This window comes from Alexandromys fortis, unplaced genomic scaffold (genome assembly GCF_014885135.2).
Source record: "Alexandromys fortis isolate MF-2015 unplaced genomic scaffold, M_Fortis_MF-2015_v1.1 scaffold_157, whole genome shotgun sequence".
NCBI lineage: Eukaryota > Metazoa > Chordata > Mammalia > Rodentia > Cricetidae > Alexandromys > Alexandromys fortis.
In genome coordinates this window covers 3,205,787-3,232,028 of record NW_026068041.1, presented here as the reverse complement: position 1 = coordinate 3,232,028, position 26,242 = coordinate 3,205,787, and the positions used below count along the sequence as shown (strand labels likewise).

Here is a 26,242-nt window from a genome sequence, read left to right as displayed (position 1 = left end):
AACCAAGGCAGGTAGAGGGTAGGAGCCACCCTCTCCAACGGAAACTCACTGTGCTCCATTACAAGCTCATCCGCCAAACCAGAAACGGCATCCACCAGCTTGCCGAGAAGAGTCATGATGGCCAGGCTGCCTCCCATGGAGGGCATGCAACATAGCTGCAGAGAGCAAACACGTCAGAGTCATGGCTGGCCTCCAATGATGACCTTGCCCGACCCAGACTAGTGCCTGTTGTGCATGTCTTTCACCACAATTAACCTTAGCTAAGTCTCTGTCTCCTCCATTCAACTGGGAGCACCTGGAGGAGGGGACCAAGTCAGATTCCTCTCCAAGGCCTCAGAACCTGGCTCAGTACACGCTTGTTAAACTGTACTAATATTACCATATTCTAGTTTGGGAATGTAGCTTGGTGGTTGAACACCTGCCTAGCATGCTTGAGGTCCTGGGCTCAATCTCACACACACACACAAACACACAGACACATGCAATAAAATATTTTAAAATACAAAATATATAAATAAGTAAGTATATTTTTGCTTCCTTTAGAACCAGAAACTGGAGAACGAAACCTGGAAATCTCATAAAGATAAAACACTGACTCTAGGCCTAAAGAGATGGCTGAGAGGTTAAGAGTTCAGGCTGCTCTTCCAGAGGTCCTGAGTTCACTTCCCAGCTATCACAAGGTGGCTCACAACCATCTGTAAAGAGATCTGGTGCCCTCTTCTGGCCTGCAGGCATACATGCAGGGAGAACACAGTATACATAAAAAATAAATAAATCTTTTAAAAAACAAAAAACCACTGACTCTTGATGTGGGAGGTCCTTCTGTATATGTGTTGCTTTTATTGGTTAATGAATAAAGTTGCTTTGCCTATGGCAGGACAGAATAAAACCAGGTGGGAAATCCAAATAGAGACATACAAAGAAAATAGGAGATGTCATGTAGCTGCCCAAGAAGCAAGAGGTTACAAACCATGAGCCTCGTGGTAAAATATTATATAAATTGGTTAGTTTAAGATTTAAGAGCCAGCTAGAAACACACCTGAGACATCGGACAAATGGTGTTGTAATTAATATAGTTTCTGTGTGATTATTTGTGTTCAGGTGGCCGGGAAATGAATGAGCAGCCTCCATTTACAGACTCTAATATATATATATATGTACATATTTTAGCTACTGTTATTGAACATTCAATTAACTTTTTTTGGATGTAGTACTGAGGATTAAACGCAAGACTTCACTATGCCACTGAGCTATATCCCCAGCATAATAAATGGGTGTCACATGACTTGAGTCATCATTTCTATTTTACTGACCTTATAATGGATGTGAACCTTTACTATTTTGTTTTTTGAGATCTCGCATTGCCCGTGCTAGCCTAAACTCTATATAGCTGCGGCTGGGTATTACAGGCTGAAACACCAGGCTGTTTTTAATGAACGCTCTGTGCGTGACCAGCACTATGTTTTTTGCTTTACAAGGAGAGTAACCTTTCCTGTCTTTTAAAATCCTTTTATTTTATTTATTATATATACAGTGTTCTACCTGCATGTATGTCCATATACCACAAAGGGCACCAGATCTCATTATAGGTGGTTGTGAGGGGGGCTAGAGAGACAGTTCAGAGGTTAGGAGCACTGGCTGCTCTTTTAGAGGTCCTGAATTCAATTCCTAGCAACCACATGGTAGCTCAGAACCATCTATAATGAGATTTGGTGCCCTCTGTGGCATATGAGCATACATGAAGGAAGAATACTGTATACATATATATCTTTTTAAAAAAAAGATGGTTGTGAGCCACCATGTGGTTCTGGGGAATTGAACTAAGGACCTCGGGAAGAGCAGCAGCCAGTCCTTTTAACCTCTGAGTCATCTCTCCAGCCTGAGATGATACTTCATAGACTCTTGTAGTGGAATGATGAGATTGAATAAGATACCACACACACGGCAGGCATGGCAACTCATGCCTTTAATCCCATAAACTCAGGAGGCAGAGATGTGGGATCCTGAGTCCAAGGATAGCCTGGTCTGTTAATAAGATCCTGTCTCAAAAATGGGGAGGGGGTCTAGAGAGATGCCTCAGTGGTTAAGAGTACTAGCTGTTCTTTCAAAGGACTCATGTTTGATTCCCAGCACCCACATCATCTGTAACTCCAGTTCCGGTGGAACCAATACCATCTTTTAGTCTCTGAGGGCAAGCATGTGGTGCACAGGTATGCATGCAGACAAAACACACACATGCATTAAAATAAAAGTTTAATTTTAACTTAAAAAGATATTTCATGTAAACTGGATATTGTTGTGTATAATGCAAACACTTGAAAGGCCCAAAAGTTCAATGCCTAGACTACATATGGGTAGATGATCTCAAAAAAAAGAAAAAGAAAAAAAATATTGCATACAAATCACCTCATGGTGCCTAACACAGAGCAAGTGTTCAATAGGTGTTAATGGCATCATGATGAATATACAATAATTATAAATTTAACCTATTCCATACAAAATAATTATATCATTTAAATATAAAATTAAGCTGGGCGGTGGTGGCGCATGCCTTTAATCCCAGCACTTGGGAGGCAGAGGCAGGCGGATCTCTGTGAGTTCAAGGCCAGCCTGGTCTACAAGAGCTAGTTGCAGGACAGGCTCCAAAGCTACAGAGAAACTCTGTCTCGAAAAACAAACAAACAAACATGTGTGTGTGCGTGTGTAATAATTATATATAATTAAATATTGCTCTTTATGAGATTAAGGTAAACATTTATCTTCCTTCTGAAACATAAATAAAAAGTGATTCTAAGCTGGGTGCATAGAATTCTAAGTTGCTACGCACCTTTGATTCCACATTCAGGAGGCAAAGGTTGGCAGATCTCCACGAATTCAAGGTCAGCATGAACTACTTACACTTCAAGTTCCCCCCAGCCAAGGCTACACGCTAAGATTTCAACTCAGACAAAAAGGTGGTCCTGATCTTATCCCTCAGTCTCGGTCTTGTTTAACTGGCTGTGAGCACGGCAAAGGAAGCACACTGCACATGCGTGTACAAGGTTTGCTTCAGATACTGATACCAAGTCACGCACACGCAAAACCGAGTGGAAATCCCGAACCCAGACACAGAATCCCCAGTCCCTTGATAAATTCATCAAAGAAATGTGCGCTGTACTTAGATACCAGGCGTGGGCTATGGGGGGACTCCACAGGCAAGAAGAGGCTCTACTGCACAGAGACAGGATTCGGGGTGCTGAACGTGGAAGGACCGACTTCTTAGTTCCGATAGAATCTGAGGACTCTGAGGGTCTTAAGAACCCACAGCTCCGTACTCACCTCTCTGTAGCACTCGCTCACCAGGCAATGGATGACCTGCTCCAGCTTCAGCTGGGTGGTGAGCTGGATAAGAACTGAAGAGACACAACCGCATTACAAACCAGAAGACAATCGCACGCCTATGATCCCGCTATCACAGCCCGTCTACTCAAACTAAGGGCACGACAGTAACTAGCTTGTTGCAAATGGTGTCGGATTTGCTATCTCCCTCGTTAAAGCGCGTGTGCCAACCTTCATTGTTCTGTATGAGCCGTTCCCAACTCAGGCTGCACAGCAGCATCACCTAGGCTTTTAAAACATGGCAATATGGAACCAAGGCCATGACAATGGTGGGGTGCCTGCTTACCGTGTGTGGTATCCTGGGTTCAACCTTCAACAACACCAAAACAAGAATAAGAAAGCACTAGTACCCAAGTCCCATTCCAGACCAATCAGAATCTCTATAAAAACCCAAGTATCTTTATTATTTATTGTTTGCTTTGAAACAAGGTCTGATGTAGTCCAGAATAGCCTTGAACTCATGATATAACCAGGTTTGATCTTGTACTCTTGATCTTCCTGCCTCTACCTCCCCAAACTCTGGGATTATGGACATGCACCACTACAATTAGAATTGACAATTAAGAATTAACAGTTCTTAAATGTGAACAAATACAAGCATATATATATAATTTATTTAAATTTCCTGGTATATTTACATATACTTACCTATTAATATGCTTTGGGTTTTTTAAAACATTTTTATTACATTTGTGGTGTGTGTGTGTGTGTGTAGGTCAACCACCTTTGGAAGTCAGTTCTCTTCCTCCATTATATGAGTCCTAGGAACTGAACCCCGGGCATCAGGCTTTGACAGTACCTGTCCTTACGCTCTGGGCCATCTCACTGGCCTCCCCCCCAAAATCATTTTTCTTAATATAAAATGTGCATACATTGCTGAAATCTCTTAGTAAATCTATTGTGAAGCCAGGGCTGGAAATTACTTTGTTTTAACTGCTTCTCTCCTTCCTCAGAGTTTGCTCCTTTATAGCTAAGAAAAGATAATTATAAGCTGAGTTCCTGGGCCAATTATTAACATATCTCTCAGCCCCAAATCTACTTTGCTATACAATTATTGAGATGTTTCTGCTGGCACTTTTAAGAAGCATGAAATGGTTAGAAAAACTGCAATGTGGATTTATAGCCATTGCTGGAATGTTCTACCATTGTTGGAACAAAGAAGCAGTCTAACAGGGTTGGAGAGATGGCTCAGTAGTTAAGAGCATTGGCTGCTCTTCCAGAGGTGCTGGGTTCAATTCCCAGCTATAATATGGTGGCTCACAACCATCTGTAAAGAGATCTGGTGCCCTCTTCTGGCCTGCAGGCAAACATGCAGGCAGAACACTGTATACATAATAAATAAAATTCTTTAAAAAAAGAAGCAGTCTAAGACAGCACCCCTAAAGCCCAGATGCAGCAGAAAGCAAACAAGGAGCAGGAAAAAGAATCAGGTCCTTCTAGCACTTTCCAGTTTCCCTCTAGTGCCTCAAGGGACGTTCATAGGGGTCTGGTAACGGTTCTGTACGATACATCGGCACCAGCTAAAAGTGGATCACTGCAGTGGTGCTCAAGAACAAAAATCCCACCCAGGAAGGCTTGATCGGTAAAATATTTGCCTAGCGTGCATGAAACCCTGGGTTCAATTTTCAGGACCACACAAAACTGAGTGTGGTGACACACCCTATAATCCCAGCACTAGGTGGGATCCCAAGTTCAAAGTTATCCTCAGCTACAAGAGTTTAGGGCCAGTTTGGGCTACACAAGACCCTGTTTCAAACAAAGAAAAGAAAAGAAATTAAGAGAGGAAGGGAGGAGGGAGGGAAGAAAGCAAGAGAGAGGGAGGAAAGAAGAATAAAAAGAGGACGGAAGAAGTTCCTCCAGTAGCCAGAACATGAAGTAATAAATGTGTGTCCAGCTGGGCGGTGGTGACGCACGCCTTTAATCCCATCACTCGGGAGACAGAGGCAGGTGGATCTCTGTGAGTTTGAGGCCAGCCTGGTCTACAAGAGCTAGTTCCAGGTCAGGCTCCAAAGCTACAGAGAAACCCTATCCCCAAAAACCAAATATAAACAAACAAACAAACAATAAATGTCTGTCCACATATTTGTCTGGACAGATGTGGTAAGAAAAAGACACAGATCACATTGACTTGTGGATGTTCACAAACATGGGAAAGACAAAATACATAGATCAGCTGACAAGATCTTTCTCCTATGTGAGCATTTTCTAGGGAGTATCTGTTCTGAACACCCGAGCGTTTGTTTAATAGACACATTTATAACGTGGCTGTGCTGGCAGACTTGGAGGCTGTGCACGAATGGGCTCAACATGGACTCCGCCTAAAGGCTGGACTAATTACTGTTTTTTTTTTAAGACTTATTTATTATGTATACAACATTCTGCTTCCATGTATGCCAGAACGCCAGAAGAGGTCGCCAAACCTCATTATAGATGGTTGTGAGCCACCATGTGGTTGCTGGGAATTGAACTTAGGACCTTTGTAAGAGCAGGCAATGCTCTTAACCACTGAGCCATCTCTCCAGCCCTGTACAACTGAATGTTTAATCCACAGATAACAGAGACCAACTCTGAGTTTACAGTGTGGCACTATTCCCTGAGGGGACCATTCACACGGCAATGGGTGGATTATATACTGTGCCCTTGCATGGCGGAAAGGCACAAATTTGTCCCCACTGGAATACACACATATTCTGGCCATGGGTTTACCTTCCTAACCCATGCTCGTTCTGCCAGCAGCTCATCTATAAGTTCACAGAATCCCTTTTCACTGCTGTGGTTTTCCACACAGCATCCCTTTGATCAAAGAACTCATCTCACCACAACAGAAGGACACCAAGGGGCTTCAGCTCATGAAACCCACGGATCTTGTCCTATATTTCACCACCTGGAACCAATGTGGGCCTGGAACTAACAACATGGAACAGCCCAAAACTCAGTTATGGCACCAGGTGGTGGCACACACCTTTGATCCCAGCACTCGGGAGGCCTGGTCTACAGAGAGAGTCCCAGAACAGATCCCAAGGCTACACAGAGAAACCCTGTCTCAAAAAGGAAACCAAACAAAAAGACTCAGTTATGGCACCGTTGAGAGGTCACCACTCTGAAAGGGTGGGCACCTTCCTTGCGTGGGACATAAAGCATCCTCTGCACCACGGAATACATGGGTCAGGAACCAGTGACTAAGTGGGAAACACTCCTCTTACTGTTGGAGAATTTTTATATCCTGTATTAGCTCTTTGGGAATTCCTTAATAAAAATACCATAGATGAAATATGTCAAACAATCAAAATTCACTTTATTACAGTTTTGGGAGGCTGGAAACACACTATGGGGCCTTTTCCCAGGCTTGCAGCTGCCTGCCTGCCTTCTGTGTCTCCCCAAGGCCTCTTCTTTAGACAAGTACATACTAAGCATCTCTCTGTGTGTTCAGCGTCCGCCTTATAAAGACACTGGTGAGAACTAAATTAGGACCACACTCGCTGGCCTCATTTTAACTTGTCTCTTTGAAGGCTCTGTCTCCAAAAAGACATGAGGTCCTGGAAATTAGGGCTTCAACATATGAATTTGGGGGTTGGAGGAGTGACATAATCCAACCCACAATATCTATCTGGTCTTTTAGCTCCAAACCCATCCTTTGGATGTTATTTGGGGAGGGGGAGGCTGAATTAATGTCTGCCAATAACGGGCAGTGGGAAGAGTGAGCTGTTCCCTTTGATTGATTGATTGATTGATTGATTGATTGATTGATTGATTTTGTTCGCTGTCTGCTTCCTATACCGAGGAGTATTTCCCTAAGACTTCCTTATCTTAACTGGAACAATGCCTCTCCACCACAGGAGCTGAATTAAGCCTGCAGTTTTTCCAGAATCAGCTTCTTTGCACCCCTCTTCCCTAGAAGACACCCACTGACAGACACTTCCGGTGGACACCCTGCTTCAGACCAGGGTACCAGGTGAACTCCACGGCTCAGCAGTGTGTAAGTAGGATACTGTTTCATTCACAGGACTCACCCTCCAAACTCCTTTTTCTAACTGTTTGTTTTTTTTCAAGACAGGGTTTCTCTGTATAGCTCTGACTATCCTGGAACTCACACTCTATACCTGGCTAGTCTTGAACTCACAGAGATCCACCTGCCTCTGCCCCCAGAGTGCTGGGATTAAAGGCCTGTACCACAACCGCCCGGCTCGCCCTCCAAACTTCTAAGTTATAACAACTCTAACCTCTCCTTCAGAGATACAGCCCCAGGAGTGGAAGCTGCTTTCTACAGTAACTGCCTCTAAGAAAACTTTTTGTGTCTTCAGTTACCTACGTAAAAATTCTTTCTGGGTGGTGGTGGTGCATGCCTTTGATCTCACCACTCAGGAGGCAGAGGCAGGCGGATCTCTGTGAGTTCAAGATCAGCCTGGTTTACCGAACTAGTTACAAGACAGCTATGGCTGTTACAGAGAGAAACCCTGTCTCAAAAAAAAAAAAAATTCTTTAAAATTTTTTTGGTTTTGTTTTTCTGTTCAGACAACTGGAATGGTTTCTGACCTAACTGGTACACTTCTCACTCTCGGCGAGAATCGTTCCACTCCAGCACCTTTGCCATCTGCGGTGACTATTCTTGGTTGTCAACTTGACTATATCTGGAATTAACTAAAACCCAAGTGGCTGGGCACACCTGCGAGGGATTTTTTTCTTAGTTAAATCATTTGAAGTGGGAAGACCCACTTGTAATCTGGAATTCAGATCTTTTGAGGGGAGAGATAAACCTTAAATCTGGGCCACGTCTTCTTCTGGCAGCCTATATTAAAGGCCATGGAAGGAGGAAGCTCTTTCTTTGCCTGCTTGCTCTCACTGACAAACCCATTCCTTTACTGCCATTAGAAGCTCACCTCTTTGGGGTTCTGGATCCCCAATGAGACATCCAGCCTCATGGACTGAACACTATTAGATTCTTGGACCATCTGTGGGTAGGCAGCCATTGTTGGACTGGTTGGACCACAGCCTGTAAGCCACTTTAACAAATCCTTTCTCTATAGATAGATGAATAGATGGATGGATGGATAGACAGACAGACAGACAGATAGCTATAGACAGACAGACAAATTTATTCAGTAAATCCCATTCCTTTAGAGAACTCTAACAGACTTTGGTACCAGGGGTAGTTCTAGAGAAGTAAAGAGATAAATTTTTGTTGTTGTTTTTTGAGACATGGTTTCTCTGTGTATCTCTAGCTGTTCTGGAACTCACTAGGTAAACAAGGCGGGCCTTAAACTCACAGAGATCCACCTGTCTCTGCTGAGTGCTGGATTAAAGGCTCATACCACCACCACCATACAGCAAGGATGAACTTTTTTAAACATCTGGAATAGGCTTTCCAATTTGCCAACACCTACAGTTACTGAAACCTCTCCAGTTACTGAAAAACTCTTTTTTGTTTGCTTGTTTGTTTGTTTGTTTTGAGATAGAATTTCTCTGTGTAAACCAGGCTGACCTGGAACTCAGAGATCCACCTGACTCTGCCTACCCAGTGCTATAGCTTGTTATGAAAAACTGGTGCCCTCTTTATAAAGTTGGCAGAATTATAGTCAAAATTCAAGCTACAGGGAGGCAGAGGCAGGTGGATCTCTGTGAGTTCGAGGCCAGCCTGGTCTACAAGAGCTAGTTCCAGGACAGGCTCCAAAGCCACAGAGAAACCCTGTCTAGAAAAAACAAAATAAATAAATATAAAGAAAAGCGTCTTGAGACGGTTGCTAATGTCTGTGTGGGTTATATAGACTGGAAACCTCATGGGAGGGGGAACAGCAGCAAGCACAGCGAGAACAACAGGAACAGCAAAGAGCAAGGAACAGAGTGGGAGATGGAACTTGATAAGAGTGATGTGAGTTAATTTATTTCGTTTACCCTCAGACCCAACTAGCCATTTTTTGCTCGCTATGGCAAATCTTTCTGAACCCTGAGAGGTTTAGTGGGCTTAACCCCAAAATAAACTTCAATATGAGCTGTAAATGAGTCACCCCAATGAAATGTTTTCCTTCATAGAAGTTTCTGGGGTCATGGTGTCTCTTCACAGCAATAGAAACCCAAACTAAGGCACATGCCTAGTGCCTAGGGAGGTTAGAAGAGGGCACTGATTCCCTGGAAATGGAATTGTAGATAGTTGTAAGCTACCATGTGGGTGCTAGGAATTGAACTCAGGCCCTCTGCAAGGGCAACATGTGCTCTAAACCACTGAGCCATCTCTTCAGCCCTATTGTTTGTTTGAAACAGGTTCTTAGGTAGCTCAGGATGGTAGGGAGCCAGAGATGTCCTTGAATTACTGATACCTCTGCCTCTACCTACCAAGAGCTGGGATTACAGGCACGAACCACCACACAGCGCTCAAAAAAATTATTTTGGCCATGTCTTCCTTCCTTTCTTTTCTTCTTTTGTTTGGTTGGGGGGCGGTCTCCCTGGGTAGTCCTGGCTGCCCTGGAACTCAATATACAAACCAGGCCAGCCTCAAGCCCACAGAAATCCTCCTGTCTCTGCCACCAGAATGCTGGTATTAAAGGCATGCGCCACTATGCCTAGCACACAGCCATCATGCGTGCCTTTGTAACAGCACTCTTCAACCCCACTTACTTACCAGTCAATCTCTTTCCCGTGTAATGATCTGTCCTGCCCCTTTAAGAGACAGGCCCCACCCACTCCTTCCCCTGTCTACCTCAGAGGCAGGCAGATCTTCTGGCCTGCAGCCCTTTCTGTCTCTCTTCCAAAGAGGCAGCTTTTGTCTCGCTCCCTTCTCCCCACTTCACCCCTCCCCCTTCTCTCTCTGCCTCTCTCTGCTCTTCTCCCTTCTCCCTTCTCCCTCTCTCCCCATTTTTCCCTTCCCTTCCATAACCCACTAAATAAATACCCACTTTCTCTGCATGGCATGCCAATCCGTCTTGGTCTCTCACCCACCATGCAGCTCCCTGGTCTCAGGACCTGCTGCCCGCTGCCTGCAGCCACTCGGGGACCTGCAGCATTTCTGCCGCTGCGCCCCTCGGGGAACAGCAGCGTTTTTATTTTCACCATTACACTCAGACTGTAGACTCTTAGAAGGCAGGGTCCACATCTTACCCCTAATGTCCCTAATACCTAATGCAGGACTTCGCAAAGAGCTGATGCTCAGAAGAAACCTGGAGCTCCTTATGAACTGACTGGGTTCCCTCCTGTGTTCCGAAGTGGGCAGTTTCACTACAGCCTCAGCCACCAGGGCTGCGGTTTAGTGTGAATGGCAGGCACCACAGTTTCGGTAGGCGCGCCTTACCTTCAGTACAGAGGTCTGCTACACTCCCATCTTCCACGCTGTTCAACAGTCCTTGGAGCAGAGTGAGGCAAGAAACGTGTGGTTAACAGAGCCGTCTAAGATACAGTTCCGCAAAGGCAGGCATCATTCTCAAACCGGCAGTTTTAAGTAACGCCCTTGCTAAATTCTACCCTCAGCAACACCTAGCCTTCTCAATGATCAGTCTAAGACAGTCCATGTGCACAGCAAACAGACGGTGTGCTCTGGAGTCTGACACATCTAAGAGTGAAAAGATGAATTTTGGCTGTTACTTTCTTCAAAGATCATCCTATCCCCCACAAAGGTCTAAGCGGGCAGTTGAAAGCCCAGAAAGCCTCAACACAGAGCACGAATGCATGTTAGCATCCTCCCCACAGGGACTCATTCCACCGGACACTGGACTCATATAAAAGAAGGACCCACCTCACCTTACAGGGAAAGAAACCAAGGCACATGAAAAGGCAACTTGATGAGTATCATAACCAAGGTCAGCAGACTCCATTCCATGCCTCCGACCCTGAGCGGAACCTCAACTGTACAGGAGGACTCGCCCACTTCCCATAATTCACTAGCCTCTTAGATCTAATAAGGACAGTTACCATGAAATGACTCGTGTAGCTTAGGAAGGGAGCCATCTTTCTATGAGTATAACAAAACTTGCTAGTTAACTGCCATATGATACAAAACATCGAAGTCGTCTTTCCAAATCCTCCGAGGGAAAACCACGCTTCACACACCAAGTTATGACAGCTTCCCCATTGATGCTCACCAAAAAGCACGCGTACCAAACGGATGCAGACTCTCAGGTCCTGAGCTACCAGCTGCGTGACCAAGCAGGTGTGTCTCACGAGAGCATCTTGGAAGCAGAACACTACGTGCTTCTTGCGCACCAACTTTGAGCGGATGAACAGAAGTATTCATTGACAACCAAATATAATCAGATAGCCCGAAATACTACAGCAGCCATTTAAACTGTGGGGAGAGCCATACTTCCCAGAGAAAGTATGGATAAATGCACCATTATTTCACACATATATAAAGAATTCATATTTATATAGAAGTATATAGAAACCAATGTTCCTACCTTATATTTACATAACATGTATTTCCAGTCACTCTTCTCCAGCAATACATTTGGAGGAGAGACATTCTTTTTTTGTCTCATGTAGCCCAGGTTGGCCTCAAACTCACTGTGTAGCTGAGGCTAACTTTGAATTGATCCTCCTGCCTCTGTCTCCCAAGTGCTGTAATTACAAGTGTGTGCCACCAACACAGCTCAGCCTAACAATTTGGTGAAGCGAGCAAAAACCGATATTGGCCCTATTTTATGGATGAGGAAGACAGGCTCAGAGACTTTCCCAGGGACTCAAATCCAAGTCTCTAAGTAGGCACTGCTAAGGCCCATGCTCATTCCTCTTCAACAGTCCCAGGGAAGGATTTGGGGAACCCTTCATGAGCCTCAGCAGTAAACAGAGAAAACACATAAACCCTCACACTGGCCAGTCCCCTGTACAGTTCCTGCGAAACACCCAAAACAAAAGTCAGGCCAAGAAAAGGGGGAAAACACTAGGCATGGCAATGTGAGCCTTTAATCCCAGCATCTGGGGGTCACAGAGGCAGGCAGATCTCTGTGAGGTCAAGGCCTTCCTGGAATATCTATGAGATCCTGTCTCCAAACTAGCAGCATTACTAAGGTAAGTGTAGGGACTTCTGCCTGTCAAAACTGACTTCCCAAGCCAGGTGGTGGTGGTGCATTCCTTTTTAATCCCAGCACTTAGGAGGCAGAGGCAGGAGGATCTCTGTGAGTTCAAGGCCAGCCTGGTCTGCAGAGCGAGTTACAGGACTGGCTCCATAGCTACTGAGAAACCCTGTCTAAAAAAAAAAAAAAAAAAAAAGACTTCCCGTACACCCCACTTCTGCCTGTCAGGAACCTCGGCCTGTCGCCATTCCTGTTATCGCAAAGCTCAAAACAGCCTCTCACCCATTTTTTCTAGGGCTAAAAGAAAGTGGGGTGGAAGAGCTGAGTCGGAACTATTTCTTAAAGATGGAGAAGGGCAGCAAACATGGGAGCAGGTGGTGTGGGGAGGGGAGGGAATGGTGTTGGGCGCTGAGCTCTAGAGGTGTACGTGGCTCCGGGGCTCATCTAGACTCCGTGCACCCAGGGGCAGGCTCCCTAGAGACAGGATAAGCCACAGGCAGCACCCGCTGAGGAAAGGTCAACCTGGACCGAGGGAGTGAGGAAGCGGGCCGCAGGGGAGACCAAATGTGGGGGCAGCAATGGCCGCTGCAGCCGAGAGAGGGGCGAGCCTAAGGGAAGCGTATGGGGTTTGGGTTTCCTTTCAGGAAAGCCTAGTTCAGAGAAACCGGCTTGCTGAGGGGGGTGAGGGAAATGGCCGCGCCAGATCCACAGGGGAGGATTTAGGTCGCACCGACACGCCGGGCTCCGGCAGCAGCTCCAGTGCGCAGGCCAGGCAGACATGAGGGGACACGGGCAGCAGCCAGCGCGGATCGTGCCGGTGATGGGTCCTCTCGAGCAGCAGCACCGCTTCTTCATCTCTCCCAAACGCTGGATGGTCAGCAGCCGTCATCTGCACCACAGCCACCTCCAGGCTCCGGCTCTGCAGCAAGTTTTCCCGCGCAGCTTTTGCGCAAGCGCACTTGGAAGCGCGACCGGCACACGTGTACGTGCCCGTGTCTCCTGTGCGCCGAGGCTGCAGTCAGCGCCAGCGAGCAGCCGATGCGAGGGCGGGTTATGTAGACAAGGACTGGATTGTGTGCAACGAAACCCAAAAGGACTACCTAGACCTCTGCAGGAAGTGGTGCTCACTCAGTACGTCGAAAGTTGAAAAGTATAAAGTAGCTGTCAGACTTCAAAGAAAGGAAAGAAAATTGATTTCTGCTATTATTTACTTGGGTTTGTTTGGTTTTTAGATTTAGTTTTACGTATGAGTGTTTGCCTGTGTACGTGCACTCCGTTAGTGCCTGGAGGTCAGAAAGATCCGCTGGAGCTGGAGTTAAGGAAGCTTGCGAGCCACCATTTGAGCATCGGCAACCAAAACCAGGTCCTCTGCGAGAACAAGGACGCTTAACCCCTGAGCCATCTCTCCAGCCTGCTTTTTGTTTGGTTGGTTTTGTTTTGTTTTGAGTTAGGCCCTCATGTAGTTCAGGCTGGTCTCAAACATGAAATGCAGCCGCGGATGACTTTAAATTCCCGATTCTCCTGAGACTGAGACAGGAGGACTGCTCCATCGTTTCCACCGTACCTCGCTGCTGGAAGTCAGTAGTGCCAAATCACACTCAAGAAGAGTGGCTTTCAGCATGGTAGTGGCGGCAGCACACGCCTTTCATCCCAGCACTCGGGAGGCAGAGGCAGGTGGATCTCTGTGAGTTCGAGGCCAGCCTGGTCTACAAGAGCTAGTTCCAGGGCAGGCTCCAAAGCTACAGAGAAACCCTGTCTCGAAAAACAAAAAACAAAACAAAACAAAACAAAAAGTTAAGAGGGGTTTTCACAAGGCACGGCAACAGGACTCCAGGTTTCAATCCTCCTGCCTCCCTCCCCCACTTTTTAAAGACAGGGTCAACTTGTCAAACACTAACTAAGCCACAAGTTCTGTCTTAGTTTGGGTTTTGTTGTTGTTGTTTGGGTTTTTTTTGTTTTGTTTTGTTTTTGTTTTTTTGAGACAGGGTTTCTCTGTAGCTTTGGAGACTGTCCTCTCTTGTAGACCAGGTTGGACTCGAACTCACAGAGATCCGCCTGCCTCTGCCTCCCAAGTGCTAGAATTAAAGGCGTGCACCACCACCACCCATCTTTAAGTTGGAGGCGTGTCCAGCTCTTAAAAGCTGCCTAGCACATGGGCACAGGGGGTTAGTGTGGCTATGGCATATGCAGGTGACGGGGCTCACGCATGCCCGCAAGGGCTTAGCTGAGTCATACGTGGGTCACGCGGGGCCCTTTAACATACCTGGAGGCCATTAGGCACTTCTCTCTGAGGGCTTGTCTGCACGTGCATGGCCCTAGAACCCAGAAGTATCAGTCTTATTGTGGCTGAAATCATATACTCCTGAGTATGGGGTCATCCATTAAAGTATGGTTGACCTACCAAGAACTACACCTTAAAGAAAACTGACTCTCCCCTTCCACAGAGACCATCAAGTCTGCAGGGCTCCCCAGGAGTGAAGGCTTCTTCACCCCTTCCCGCTCCATGCTAGGATGCTGACTGGCTTGATCTTGTACAGGTCTTGTGCAGGTGATCATAGGTGCTGTGAGTTTATGGGTGGGGCAGTTCTGCCAGGTCCAGAAGACACGGTTTCTCTCTGGTCCTCTTTTGCTGCCTCTTGCTGTCTGTCTGTCCCTCTTTCTCAATGGTTTCTCAGCCTTGACAGGACCTCAAAGGGGTCTGGATAATAGTGTCTCGTGCAGAGGATGACTACCCTCCAAACAACTGGGGCTGAGTACCAGGATTAGTTGGGAATGGGGAAAGACAAAGCCACGACACAGCCACAATGCACTCTTCCATGAGGCGCTAGGAATGTGGGGGAGGGGCTAAGAAGGTTAGGATGGTGGAGGAGGTCCTTCTGTATTTGTGTTGCTTTCATTGGTTAATAAAGAAACTGCTTTGGGCCTGGTGATAGGGCAGAACTTAGGTAGGCAGGGAGACAGAACTGAATTCTGGGAGGAAGAAGGAGAGTGAGAGAGAGAGAGAGAGAGAGAGAGAGAGAGAGAGAGAGAGAGAGAGCAGTCATAGAACTGCCAGGTCAGACGTGCTAAATCTTTCCCGGTAAGCCACGACCTCGTGATGAACACAGATTTAAAAGAAATGGGTTAAATCAAGATGTGAGAGTTAGCCGATAGAGCTAATGGCCAAGCAGTAATTTAATTAATACAGTTTCTGTGTGATTATTTCTGGTGTAAGCTAGTGGGTGAGACGGAACAAGCGGGCCGCTCCCTTCAACATTAGGGCTGGTAGTAGATGATACCGCATTGTCCTACACTCTGCTAGCCCTCAAAACTGCAGGGTAGAAGTGGAATCCCAAATCCCAAAAGAGAACAGTCGGACAACACACCAAAGCATCTGCAGCCCTACAGAATCCAAATAACCAATTTATTAGAGGCCCTGGGACTAAGCAGATCACTCTTGTGACTTCTCTGGCACCCCCTAAGGACTTCAGCCCGTGGCCTGCTTTTTAAGACCACGCTGTCTGAGAAAATATCTCAAGTGCCTCACAAAACCAAACTTTTGTGAAACTGCTGGATTTGGGGGTGCCCCATTTGGGTTCCCAAGTGCCTCATGCTCCTCGTAGCTCTCCATCTGGGGAGCAGTTACTCCTGCACAGCACTGTTCTGCTGACTCACGGCCCCTCTTCAAAGCAGTGGGGGCACTGGTGCCGTCTGCCCTTGTGTATGGGTCACTTACTTTGGAAAGCGGGGTAGGATTCCTCAGCATAAGAAGGGAAGCTGAGCGCTGGGGCTTAGCCGGCTGTGGTGACCGTGGCATCTTGCTCAAGATTGTCATGCTCAGCCTAGCTGCGGCAGAGTAGATATTGTTCTTGAAGCTGGAGACACGTGCAGAAGAGGGGAAAGGCAGCTGCCAGGCCCCTCTGCCCTCTGCAGGTCCCATGCTTCTACTTCTCCAGTGTGAGGGCTGCTGGCATTTGAGTCTGGGGTGCTCAGAGGCTTCCCTTGGCATGCATTCCTTCTTCCAGTGGCTGCGGCCCTCTGTGCAGGATAAGGCCCTCACCCTGCTGGAAGCCCTCTCTTCCACGTGGAAGACTCGAGGCCTGGCCATTTTTCTGCCCCTGCTGCTCTCAGTGGAAAGCTCTTGGACCTGCCCTAGGCCACACCAGCTCTTAGACTCTGCTGCTGGCCTGGGATTCCTCGGAGCAGGGATATTGGTCTTCGGGGCCTCCTCTTGGATTTGTGGTTCTCTTGCGCCCCCTGGTGGTCTGTTTCTCCTGGGTTTCTTAGGCGGCATGGAGCTGCCCTTTGGCTCTGACTTGGGTGGCGTACACTTCTCCAGAGCCTGGACTTGGGTAGAAAGTTTTGAGCTTTTTCTTTCAAGAACTGGACAGCTTTGAGAGCTGCCTCGAGACTCAGGGCCTAACGGGGATCCCTGGGGCTCACAATGCCGTTCCTGCTGCCTTTGGCGATCTTGGTTGGTGCGTACTCCAGGCAGCCTCACGCCAGCCCGAGGCAAAGAGCAAGATTCTAAGAAGTGAAAAAGCAAGTAAGACTCTAGGATTCGTCGAGGGAGGCCCCACCTCAGGTGTGCAATCCTCCTCTTCATAAGGGATTCCAGGAGCAGATGCTTGCTCTTCTTGAGGGCTGGCCCCTTGGGCAGAGCGGTGAGAACAACGGGTGCACTTGCCAGGGCTGGGGCAGCTTGGGAGACTTGGGGACACAGGAGGGAGGGAAAGACAGAGGATGCCTGAGGCTGTGGGTGGGGGTGCTGGCATGTCGTGGATGCCTTTCCTGCATCCACCCGCTTGTCCCTTTCTTGTCTTTGAGATCCAGGTTGGGCCCCCTGGGAGCTTTCAGTGCCCCGACCTCTGTGCTTCCAGGCAGGGGCTGCGCCCTGGCTACTTAGATGTTCTTCAGGACAGAGGACAGAGTCTACACCATTTCCACCTAATGGCTGCTTGTGCCTAAAAATGTGAGAAGCTGGCTGAACCAATCTGTACTTCCTGCCCATGGGTCCCACTGTCACAGAAGAGTCACCCTGGAGACTGGGCCTGACAGCATCCTTTCTTCTGACGTGGCCCTTGCCTCCTCTCCTCCTCACTTGAGACTGTTGTTCAAAATCCTCAGTGCTGCATTTTCTCTGGGCCCCCACATCCTGGGTTTCTGCAGCAGCATCCGGACCCTTGCTCTGGATTCTTTGCCCCCATGTATGAATATTTCCATCAGTTTCATTACCTGACTGTCTCTGGTCCTGTCCCACAGAGGCGTGGGTCTCTGGGTCACCATCACCCGTGAAATTTTTCGAGTTTCTCTTCCCTTGATTTTGAATTTCTGCATCACCCCCGTCTCTGAGATTTTGCTGGGTCTTCCACTCAAACAAGTAGGTCTGTCCATTAGCTTCATTTAACATTCTCTGATTCTTTCCTCTGGCTCTCTGTATCTTTTTGCCATCCTCGCCTCCAGCCTCTCTCCAGTTTTTCTTCTCCAGCGCCCCATTTTCTGAAGCGTTCTCTCCTCTAGCCTGCTCCCAGCTCCTCCACCTGGTAGAACAGCTCCCTCCAGTTTCAGTCAACTGTCCCTGGTTCTCACTTTCGGGTCTCTGGGTCTTTACATGATCATCTCCAGGTTCTCTCTGGTTTCTCCTCTCTGGAGCCTGCACTTCCGTTCCATCCTCATGTCCCACCTGTGTCTGGATATTTGACTCTGACGAATGGGTGTTTGTACCCCTGTTACTTCCTAACCCGGTCTGGCTCTCTTTCGTGGCTGCCTTGGTCTCTGGACCTTCCTCTCCTCCAGCTCCTCGTGGGAGTCTCATTCCTTGTGTTAAAACTTCTGCACCATCCTCATGCCCAGCCTTCTCTGCCTCCTTGTTCCCTGCTGTGTGGGTTGTATCGTCAACATGATGACTTGATTTTTCTTCCCAGTTCTCTGCCTCTGGTATCTGCTTATTTACACTCTTGTTGTCTCGTGTCTGCTCCTGATTCTTCTGTTTTGGTATGTGAATCTTTTTATGAACTCCATTTCCTAACCGATCCCGATTTTCTTCCCCAAGTGTCTGGGGCCATGCTTCATCCTCGCCTTTAGCCCCTCTCGGGTCTCTCTCCCCTGGTGCCAGCTCATCCGTCCCATTTTCCTTTCCAGTCTTTCCCTCGTTCTTGCTCTCTACTGGACAAGGCTCAGTTTTACCTCCGCGCTGACCCTGATTCTCAGCCTCAGGTGTCAGGCTCCCTGCCATGTATTCCCCTCCAACCTGATCCTGATTCCCCCAACACGATCTCTTGAGTCCTCTGTCCATTGCAATCAGCACCAGGCCCTGGTTTCCCCAGCACGAGGCCTGGAGCACCAGCCAGTCCTCCTCTTTTATCTCCTTGAGCTTCCTCAGCCCCACCCGAACTTCTTGTCTTGACAGATTCTGGTCCTCTTTTTTAGATACTTGGATCTGCCTGGCGTTTCCTCTCCATCCTTGCTTCCTCCCCGCTGGAGTCTGGACCTCATCCTGAGTTCTAATACATCCCTGTTTCTCCCACCGCAGGGCCTGTATCTCTCCATTGTCCTGTTGGTTGACTTCTCTCAGGTTCTCCCTCCCAGATGTCTGGATTTTCACACCAACCTCACCTCCAGTCTCCTTGCTTCTTCCTTCCCCTGCCTCAGTTTCGGTCCCAGTATTCCCGCCAGTCTGGTCTTGTGTCCCCTGAGGTAGCATTTGGGAATTCTCATTATTCCTACTTCCAGTCCAGCTCTGTGTCTCCGATCCTTGGTCCTGGGCCTCTGCCCCGCCCTCCCTTCTAGCTTCTTTCTCATTCCTCTTTCCCCTTGCCAGAGTTTCCACAGCATCCTCCTTGTTCTCCCACTCTGGAGTCTGAGTTGCTATGTCAGTTTTACCTCGGAACTGTTCTTGATCCTCTCCCATAAGAGCCTGGGTAGAAGGATTTTTATCCCCAGGCTCCTTGGTTTTCTTCCATTCTTCTTCAGTTTGTTCTCTATCTTTGGTTCCCATTTGGTCTTGCTTCTCCCGCCCTGGCACTGAGATCTCTCCATCGGTTTCCATGACTAGTCTCTGGTTTCCACACGCCAGGACCTCGGCCTTCTCCACTCCAAAGTCTACTGGGAGGAAGTCTCCAGATGCTTGTAATTCCGAAGCAACCTCACTTCTGCTCTCTCTCTTGTTTGTGTGTTGTGAAATAGCTTCACTAAAGTCTCTGTCTACTGTCTGGGTTTTACCCTGTGGTTCTGGGGGATCTTGTGGGCTATCCGGGGACTTCTTGGTGGGCAGTTCCAATTGTTGATTAAGAGGACCACGGCAGAACTTTGACCTCTGAACTAAAGGGAAGTTTAGAGGGGAGACGGCTAAAGTTGTGGAGGTGAGGTGGTACTTCAGGTTAACAGGCTCTCCTGGCACCACCTGATCCTGGGAGAGAGCCAGCAGCTGCTCCATTCTTTGGCACATGTCCAGGGAAGGGTGGGCCTGGCTATTGCTAGAAGACCAGGGGACCTGCCATACGTCCCAAGAATTGTCCCGAGGAAGAAGACGAGTGCTGCTTGAGAAGGAAGAGGTGCAAAGCATGGACTCAGAAGAGGTGTGGACCAACCAAGGCCGGTCTTGGCTTGAGTTCTGTGGTGACAGTAGATACTGGGTGCCCCACTGTTGTCTGACATTCTTCCTGTATCCCCATCTCTGCTTCTGTGTCCATTGTCGGACAGGAACATCCGGGTCCCTGATTCTTCCAAGAGGAAAGAGTTGGGGAACCATCCCAGAGAAAGCCTCGTGTCTGGCGGATGACTCTGCTCGTTTCTGCGGTGGCACCTGTAAAAGCGAGGACCGAGATCCTTACAGACTGACTAAGTGTCCCACTGCCCAGATGTAGGTGCAGGTGCTAAGGGGGAGGCACTTCCCATAAGCAAACAGCATGTATTCACCCCAAAATACTGAGGGCTTGCTCTGAGCCAGGCACCGTTCTGTGTGGTGGGTACCAATGTGAATAAGATAAAGTCCATGCTGGGAACCATAATCTAGACATGGAGGAGACAATATGCAAATACATAACTAACAGGCAAGGGGTGTGGCTCAATTCATAGAGTCTGTGCCAAGCATGGGAAGAATCCACTCCAATAATCTCTGCACTCACAAAGTAGACAAAGGAGGATCAGAAGTTCGGGGTCATCCTTGGCTACATAGCAAGTTAGAAGCCAGCCTGGGCCATATGAGACCCTTTCTTAAACAAAACAAAAATCAATGTTAGCACCCAGGAAAAAGCATTTGAATGGAAATAAATGCATAGGAGGGGCTGCAGTCAACTCCGCTAGACAGAAGAGTCAAGGAAGGCCTCTCAGAGGAGGTGATATCTGTCTGGAAAACTGAATGAGGTTAGGGGCAAGCCAAGTGACACCAGAGTACAATAGGCAGAAAAGACATTAAGTGTAAGGACCCCGGGAAGAGAACAGGAAAGCTTATGTCTGTAGAACAGCAAAGACACTCAGTGGGAGCTTACTGTTGTTCCATGGCCCAGCACAATGCCTGGTGTGTGAGACCCTGAGTTCTGCCCCAGCATTAAAAAGCAAGGAAGAAAGAGAAGGAGCAGCCATGTGGTCAGAATCGAGCCAGCAACAAAGAGAACCCTGGAAGATGAGGCCAGAGATGGGTGCAGGCTAGACCCTATCAGGCCTTGGAATTGAGGCCAGGGTTGTGGTTTTGTTAGAAGGGAGTGGACTCACAGAAACCACTCTAGGGTTTTATGTAGCACAGTTTTGATCTGTTTTGAAGTATGTCTGGCACACAAGCACGGTGTTGGACAGGAAGTCAATGTAGAATGCATGCCCTGTGATTTCATGTAGATCTGCACTAGCAGCAGCTACAAGTCATATTGTGGGGTTCAGGGCATCTTTTCAGTGCTGGAATTCAAACCCAGGATCTTCTAGTCCGATCGGGGGTCTTTTGTTTGTTTGTTTGTATTTTAGATTTTTGTGATAGGGTTTCTCTGTAGCTTTGGGGCCTGTCCTGGAATTCACTCTGTAAACCAGACTGGCCTCAAACACAGAGATCCACCTGCCTGGGCCTCCCGAGTGCTGGGATTAAAGGCATATGTCACCACCACCCAATTTAGTCTGGTTTTTTGAAGAGTAGTTTTTTGTTTGCTTGCTTGCTTGCTTGGTGTGGAATAAGAGGAGGCAAGGCTTGAAACAGAGTCTATTACTCCTCCTGATCTGCATCCTGGGTCCTGAGTGCTGGGATCACAGGTATAAACCACCATACCCAGTTTGCTTTTTTCTTTTTCATTCGAGACAGGGTCTCTCTATATAGCCCTGGCTCTCCTGGAACTTAACTGTATAGACCAGGCTTTCCTTGAACACACAGAGATCCGCCTGCCTTTGCCTCCTGAGTGCTGGGATTAAAGGTGTGCGCCCCACGCCCAGTCTCAGGCCTGGTTTTCATTGCTAGTGTTTGAAGCCAAATGCTGATGGCCTTGTCAGAGGAGTAGCAGGTGGTGATTGAAGTTCCAGGTGTCAGTCTCCCAGGAGGAAACTCTCTGATGGGCCAATTTAGGCAAGGCCACGGGACTGCAGACCCTGGAATATCTTTTGCTTCTGCTGTGCCTTTCCATGTTTACTGCGGCTCTCTTTCTCTGGTATCTAGCATGGTGTGTGGGGATGTGGGAAGCTCTCCACTGCCTGTAATATAGTGTGTTCAGCTCTTGGAAACATCCCGTTCCACCGGGCATTTTTATCTGGAGATTGTCAAGAAGATGACCCCTCCCTAAACTGTACTGTCTAAATTGATAATAATAGTGATAGCCTATACAGAGTTTTGATGAATAAAAATAAATCCAAGAATATGTTTCACAGCTAAGGCCTCTAAGTTCCACCTCAGGAGCTACTCAGGAGCCAGGCTGACTCTAATTCTCTTAATGCTGAAAAGAGGCAGTGGTGGCACACACCTTCAATCCCAGCACTCGGGAGGCAAAAACAGGCAAATCTCTGTTGAGTTCACAGCCAGCCTGATCTACAGAGCGAGTTCCAGGACAGGCTCCAAAGCTATAGAGAAACCCTATCTGAAAAAAAAAAAAAAAAGAGGCTGTCATGTATCATTAGCCAAAATAAAGCTTCAAAATAACTTCAGTTTAGAGCAGATGCCTTGATAATGGTTTTAAGATAAATATCCTCAAGTCAGGCGTCAGGTGGTGGTGGCACACGCCTTTAATCCCAGCACTCGGGAGGCAGAGGCAGGCGGATCTCTGTGAGTTCGAGGCCAGCCTGGTCTACAAGAGCTAGTTCCAGGACAGGCTCCAAAACCACACAGAGAGAGAGAGAGAGAGAGAGAGAGAGAGAGAGAGAGAGAGAGAGAGAGGTGAATGTTTCTTTTCCTAAACCCCCTCAGATAAAAAAGTCTAGTTTACACCTACTCTGTGGATTCCTCTCAAGGCCCTGTACTGCTGGAGGCTGGCCCCCCAGATAGCAGTAGCCAAGGCTTTATAACTGGCTAAACAAACATTCTCTCTCTCACTAAGCAACACTTCTTACTTGATGGCCTGTTTCTTTTATCTTTCCTTTTATATTTTGCAAAACAGAGTTCCGTAGCTCTGGCTGGCTGGCTGGGAACTAGATATGTAGACCAGGATGGCTTCAAACTTGGGGCAGTCCCCGCCTCTGCCTCCTGAATGTTGGGATTACAGGTGTGTACCAACCACCACACACACTAGCCCATGTGTCCATGCCATAGCATAGGTGTGGAGGTCAAAGGACAATTTGTGGGATTTTTTTTTCTCCTTTCACCATGTGGGTCCTGGGGATCAAAGTCAGGTCACCAGGCTTGGCAGCAATCACCCTTACCCACTGAGCCATAATTACATGTACATAACTTTTTTAAAAGGAGAAAGGAAGGTTACTCCAGGCAGACGCAGACAGCCGTTACCATGGTTCAGAACTACATGCTGGTGGCTCTGCCCGGGTGGTGTAGTGAGGTCTCCAGAAGTCATAGCTATGCGTGATGGATTCATGGAGGGTCCCTAAAACTTGCAAATGGATTGAGTATATGGGGTGAGGAACAGAGGCGAATCTGGGGTGTCTCCTGGGTTTAAGGCTTAGATGTTGATTACACAGACCAGACTAAGCTCTTTAGTTCATCTCTGATACACAAGGCACAGAATGGTCCATGTAGCAAGTCCATGTAGCAAGTGACTAACAATTGTGATGCTAAGGAAGTGGCCCCTTTACCTTGGTGGCATTCTTCTTGCTGGTCCTGGAAACCCGGTACCAATACTGTTGGATCTGCCAGATCAGAAAGAGGCAGAAGACAATCAGATTACCATAACACCGGGGGTCCCTGCAGCTTTGATCCTGGGGTAGTAGGTTCCTTACTGGATCCCACTCAGGGCCATGGAATGGACCCACCATGGCACAGGCTCCCAGAAGTGGTAGCAACATGGCAAAGATTAGGTCAGGTAGATGGTGTTTTAGGGAGTGGGAAGGAAACTCTGGTGTGGCTGGCTCAGCCAGTTTGGTATGATGTACCCCTTACTTCATAGTACCTCTGTCACTAAGGCCACCTCACAAAGGAGCCTGCCTGCCACTGCACTTTGAGCTCTAGCTAGTCCTGGCTAGCAGGCCCTTGGGAGAGGAACCCTCTCCTGGCCAGACCAGACTAGGCTCAGGCAGGAGCTCCAAGATGGAGTGTTATGCCTCCATGTAGCCAAATGGCTAAACAGCGGGCTGGGTTCAAGTGAGACCTGCTCAGCTTTCCCTGACATTGTTACCAGAGCCTTCACCAAGGACAGTGAGGGAAATAGCATCCATAATCGGGGCCATAAACTGTGCCCAGGGAGGGACTGATAAATAGCTTAAGATGATCCCTTGGCAACAAAGACTAGACAGAGGACTTTGATCCCTTGGTCCCTCATGGAAGCAAAAACTAGACAGAGGACCTTGAACCTAAAGGAGCTAGTGGCATAATAAAAGCTTACCTCGTTGATGGGTAGTCAGGTGCATTTGGACAGAAGGAATAGGTTCTAATGTTCTACAGCATGAGGAGATAACTATGTTTGACAACACTTCATTGAATTTTTTTGTTTATTTCTTGGTTTTGAGACAAGACCTTTCTATGTAGCCCAGGCTGTCCTCAAATTCACATTGATCTTCCTGCCTCAGACTGAGTACTGGGAATACAGGCATTTATTACCAGGCTCCATCATATCACACAGGGTGCTGAAGAACTTATCTCCAAATCACTCACTGTCCTCCTCTCCCCTCTCCTCCTCTCCCCTCTCCTCCTCTCCCCTCTCCTCCTCTCCCCTCTCCTCCTCTCCCCTCTTCTCCTCTCTCCTCTCCTACTTTTGCTTTTCTGAGATTTCTGGTTTCGAAATCATTGTACAACCCAGACTGACCTCAAACTCACAACAATCCTCCTGTCTCAGCTTCCTAAGTGGTAGCAATACAGGCACAAGCCACCAGGCCTTTACTTTATTAAATAAAATAAATTCCATTTTTAGAGTTAAAGAATACAAGAAGTGCCGGGCCGGTGGTGGCACACGCCTTCAATCCCAGCACTTGGGAGGCAGAGGCAGGCGGATCTCTGTGAGTTTGAGGTCAGCCTGGTCTACAAGAGCTAGTTCCAGGACTGGCTCCAAAGCAACACAGAGAAACCCTGTCTCGAAAAAAAAAAAAAAAGAATACAAGAAGCCTTTCTGCTCTGCTTTGTGGGTTTCTTACTTCTGGAACAGAGGCAGCCTTGAAGGAGTAGGGTCTAGGCAACAGTAAGGATGACGAAGTCATAACAAAACTGTCTAGAGAAAACTTGTTTGGCCCTGGGAAAAGAGAACTCAGGAGAGGAGGAAGGCTGAAGTAGAACTTGCTGGGCATCTCCATGTTGCTCTGGCTTAAACCTTTCTGTACTCTGGAGTGAAGAGAATAAGTGTCATGTCAAGAGGCTGCCTGACATGAACGACCGAATGATGTAACCTGCCCAATCATGGAAAAATCTAGGTTCCTGGTAGCAAGTAATCCATAGCAAACTAATTTCTTTGAACCCTCTCCAAAAGTTTAAAAAATAAACCTAAATCTTATATCAAGACTTTTCTCAACAAGACAAAACGACAGCCTACAGAATGGGAAAAGATCTACTAACCCCACATCAGACAGAGGTCTGATCTCCAAAATATACAAAGAGCTCAAGAAATTGGACACCAAAAGATCACATAATCCAATTTTAAAAATGGAGTACAGACCTAAACAGAGAACTCTCAACAGAGGAATCTAAAATGGCTGAAAGACACTTAAGGAAATGTTCAACATCCTTAGTCATCAGAGAAATGCAAATCAAAACAACTCTGAGATTCCATCTTACACCTGAAAGAATGGCCAAGATCAAAAACACTGAAGACAACTTATGCTGGAGAGGTTGTGGGGAAAAGGGAACACTTCTGCATTGCTGGTGGGAATGCAAGCTGGTCCAACCCCTTTGGATGTCAGTGTGGCGATTTCTCAAAAAATTAGGAAACAATCTTCCTCAAGACCCAGTAATACCACTTTTGGGTATCTATCCAAAAGATGCTCAATCGTGCCACAAGGACATGTGCTCAACTATGTCCATAGCAGCTTTGTTTGTCATAGCCAGAACCCGGAAATAACCTAAATACCCCTCGATCGAAGAATGGATTAAAAAAAAATATGGTACATTTATACAATGGAGTACTACACAGCATAAAAAAATAATGACAGCTTGAATTTTGCAGGAAAATGGATGGAGCTAGAAAACATTACTTTGAATGAGGTAACCCAGACACAGAAAGACAATTATCACATGTACTCACTCATGGGTGGTTTTTAAACATAAAGCAAAGAAATCCAGCCTACAAATCACAATCCCAGAGAACTTAGACAACAATAAGGACACTAAGAGA

The 26,242-nt window shown here is 47.3% G+C and overlaps 2 protein-coding genes across 2 annotated transcripts in view; both read right to left on the bottom strand.

Moving 5' to 3' along the window:
* The window catches only part of Mei1 (meiotic double-stranded break formation protein 1), a 59,640-nt gene extending 46,377 nt beyond the window's left edge, over positions 1-13,263 (bottom strand). Inside the window, exons 1-5 of the mRNA XM_050165705.1 lie at positions 13,105-13,263; positions 11,445-11,568; positions 10,658-10,708; positions 3,319-3,392; positions 50-155 (exon numbers count right to left, since the gene is read on the bottom strand). Coding sequence (XP_050021662.1) covers positions 50-155; positions 3,319-3,392; positions 10,658-10,708; positions 11,445-11,568; positions 13,105-13,263 — 514 coding nt within the window. The remainder of the gene's footprint in view (positions 1-49; positions 156-3,318; positions 3,393-10,657; positions 10,709-11,444; positions 11,569-13,104) is intronic.
* Positions 13,264-15,840: 2,577 nt separating this feature from the next.
* On the bottom strand, positions 15,841-23,771 carry LOC126515757 (uncharacterized). Its single transcript, XM_050165648.1, has 2 exons — positions 23,562-23,771; positions 15,841-20,157 (listed from the first exon to the last, which is right to left on the bottom strand). The coding sequence occupies exons 1-2, from the start codon at positions 23,769-23,771 to the stop codon at positions 15,841-15,843; spliced, it is 4,527 nt and encodes a 1,508-aa protein (XP_050021605.1).
* Between the last annotated feature and the right edge of the window lie 2,471 nt (positions 23,772-26,242).

What these genes read in the sequence shown, in the direction of transcription:
- LOC126515757 (XM_050165648.1), bottom strand. Translation starts at nt 23,771, where the DNA reads ATGTTGCTACCACTTCTGGGAGCCTGTGCCATGGTGGGTCCATTCCAT. An exon ending in GCAAGAAGAATGCCACCAAG is followed by an intron (nt 20,158 to 23,561) that starts GTAAAGGGGCCA and finishes TCGCTTTTACAG; the next exon opens with GTGCCACCGCAGAAACGAGC.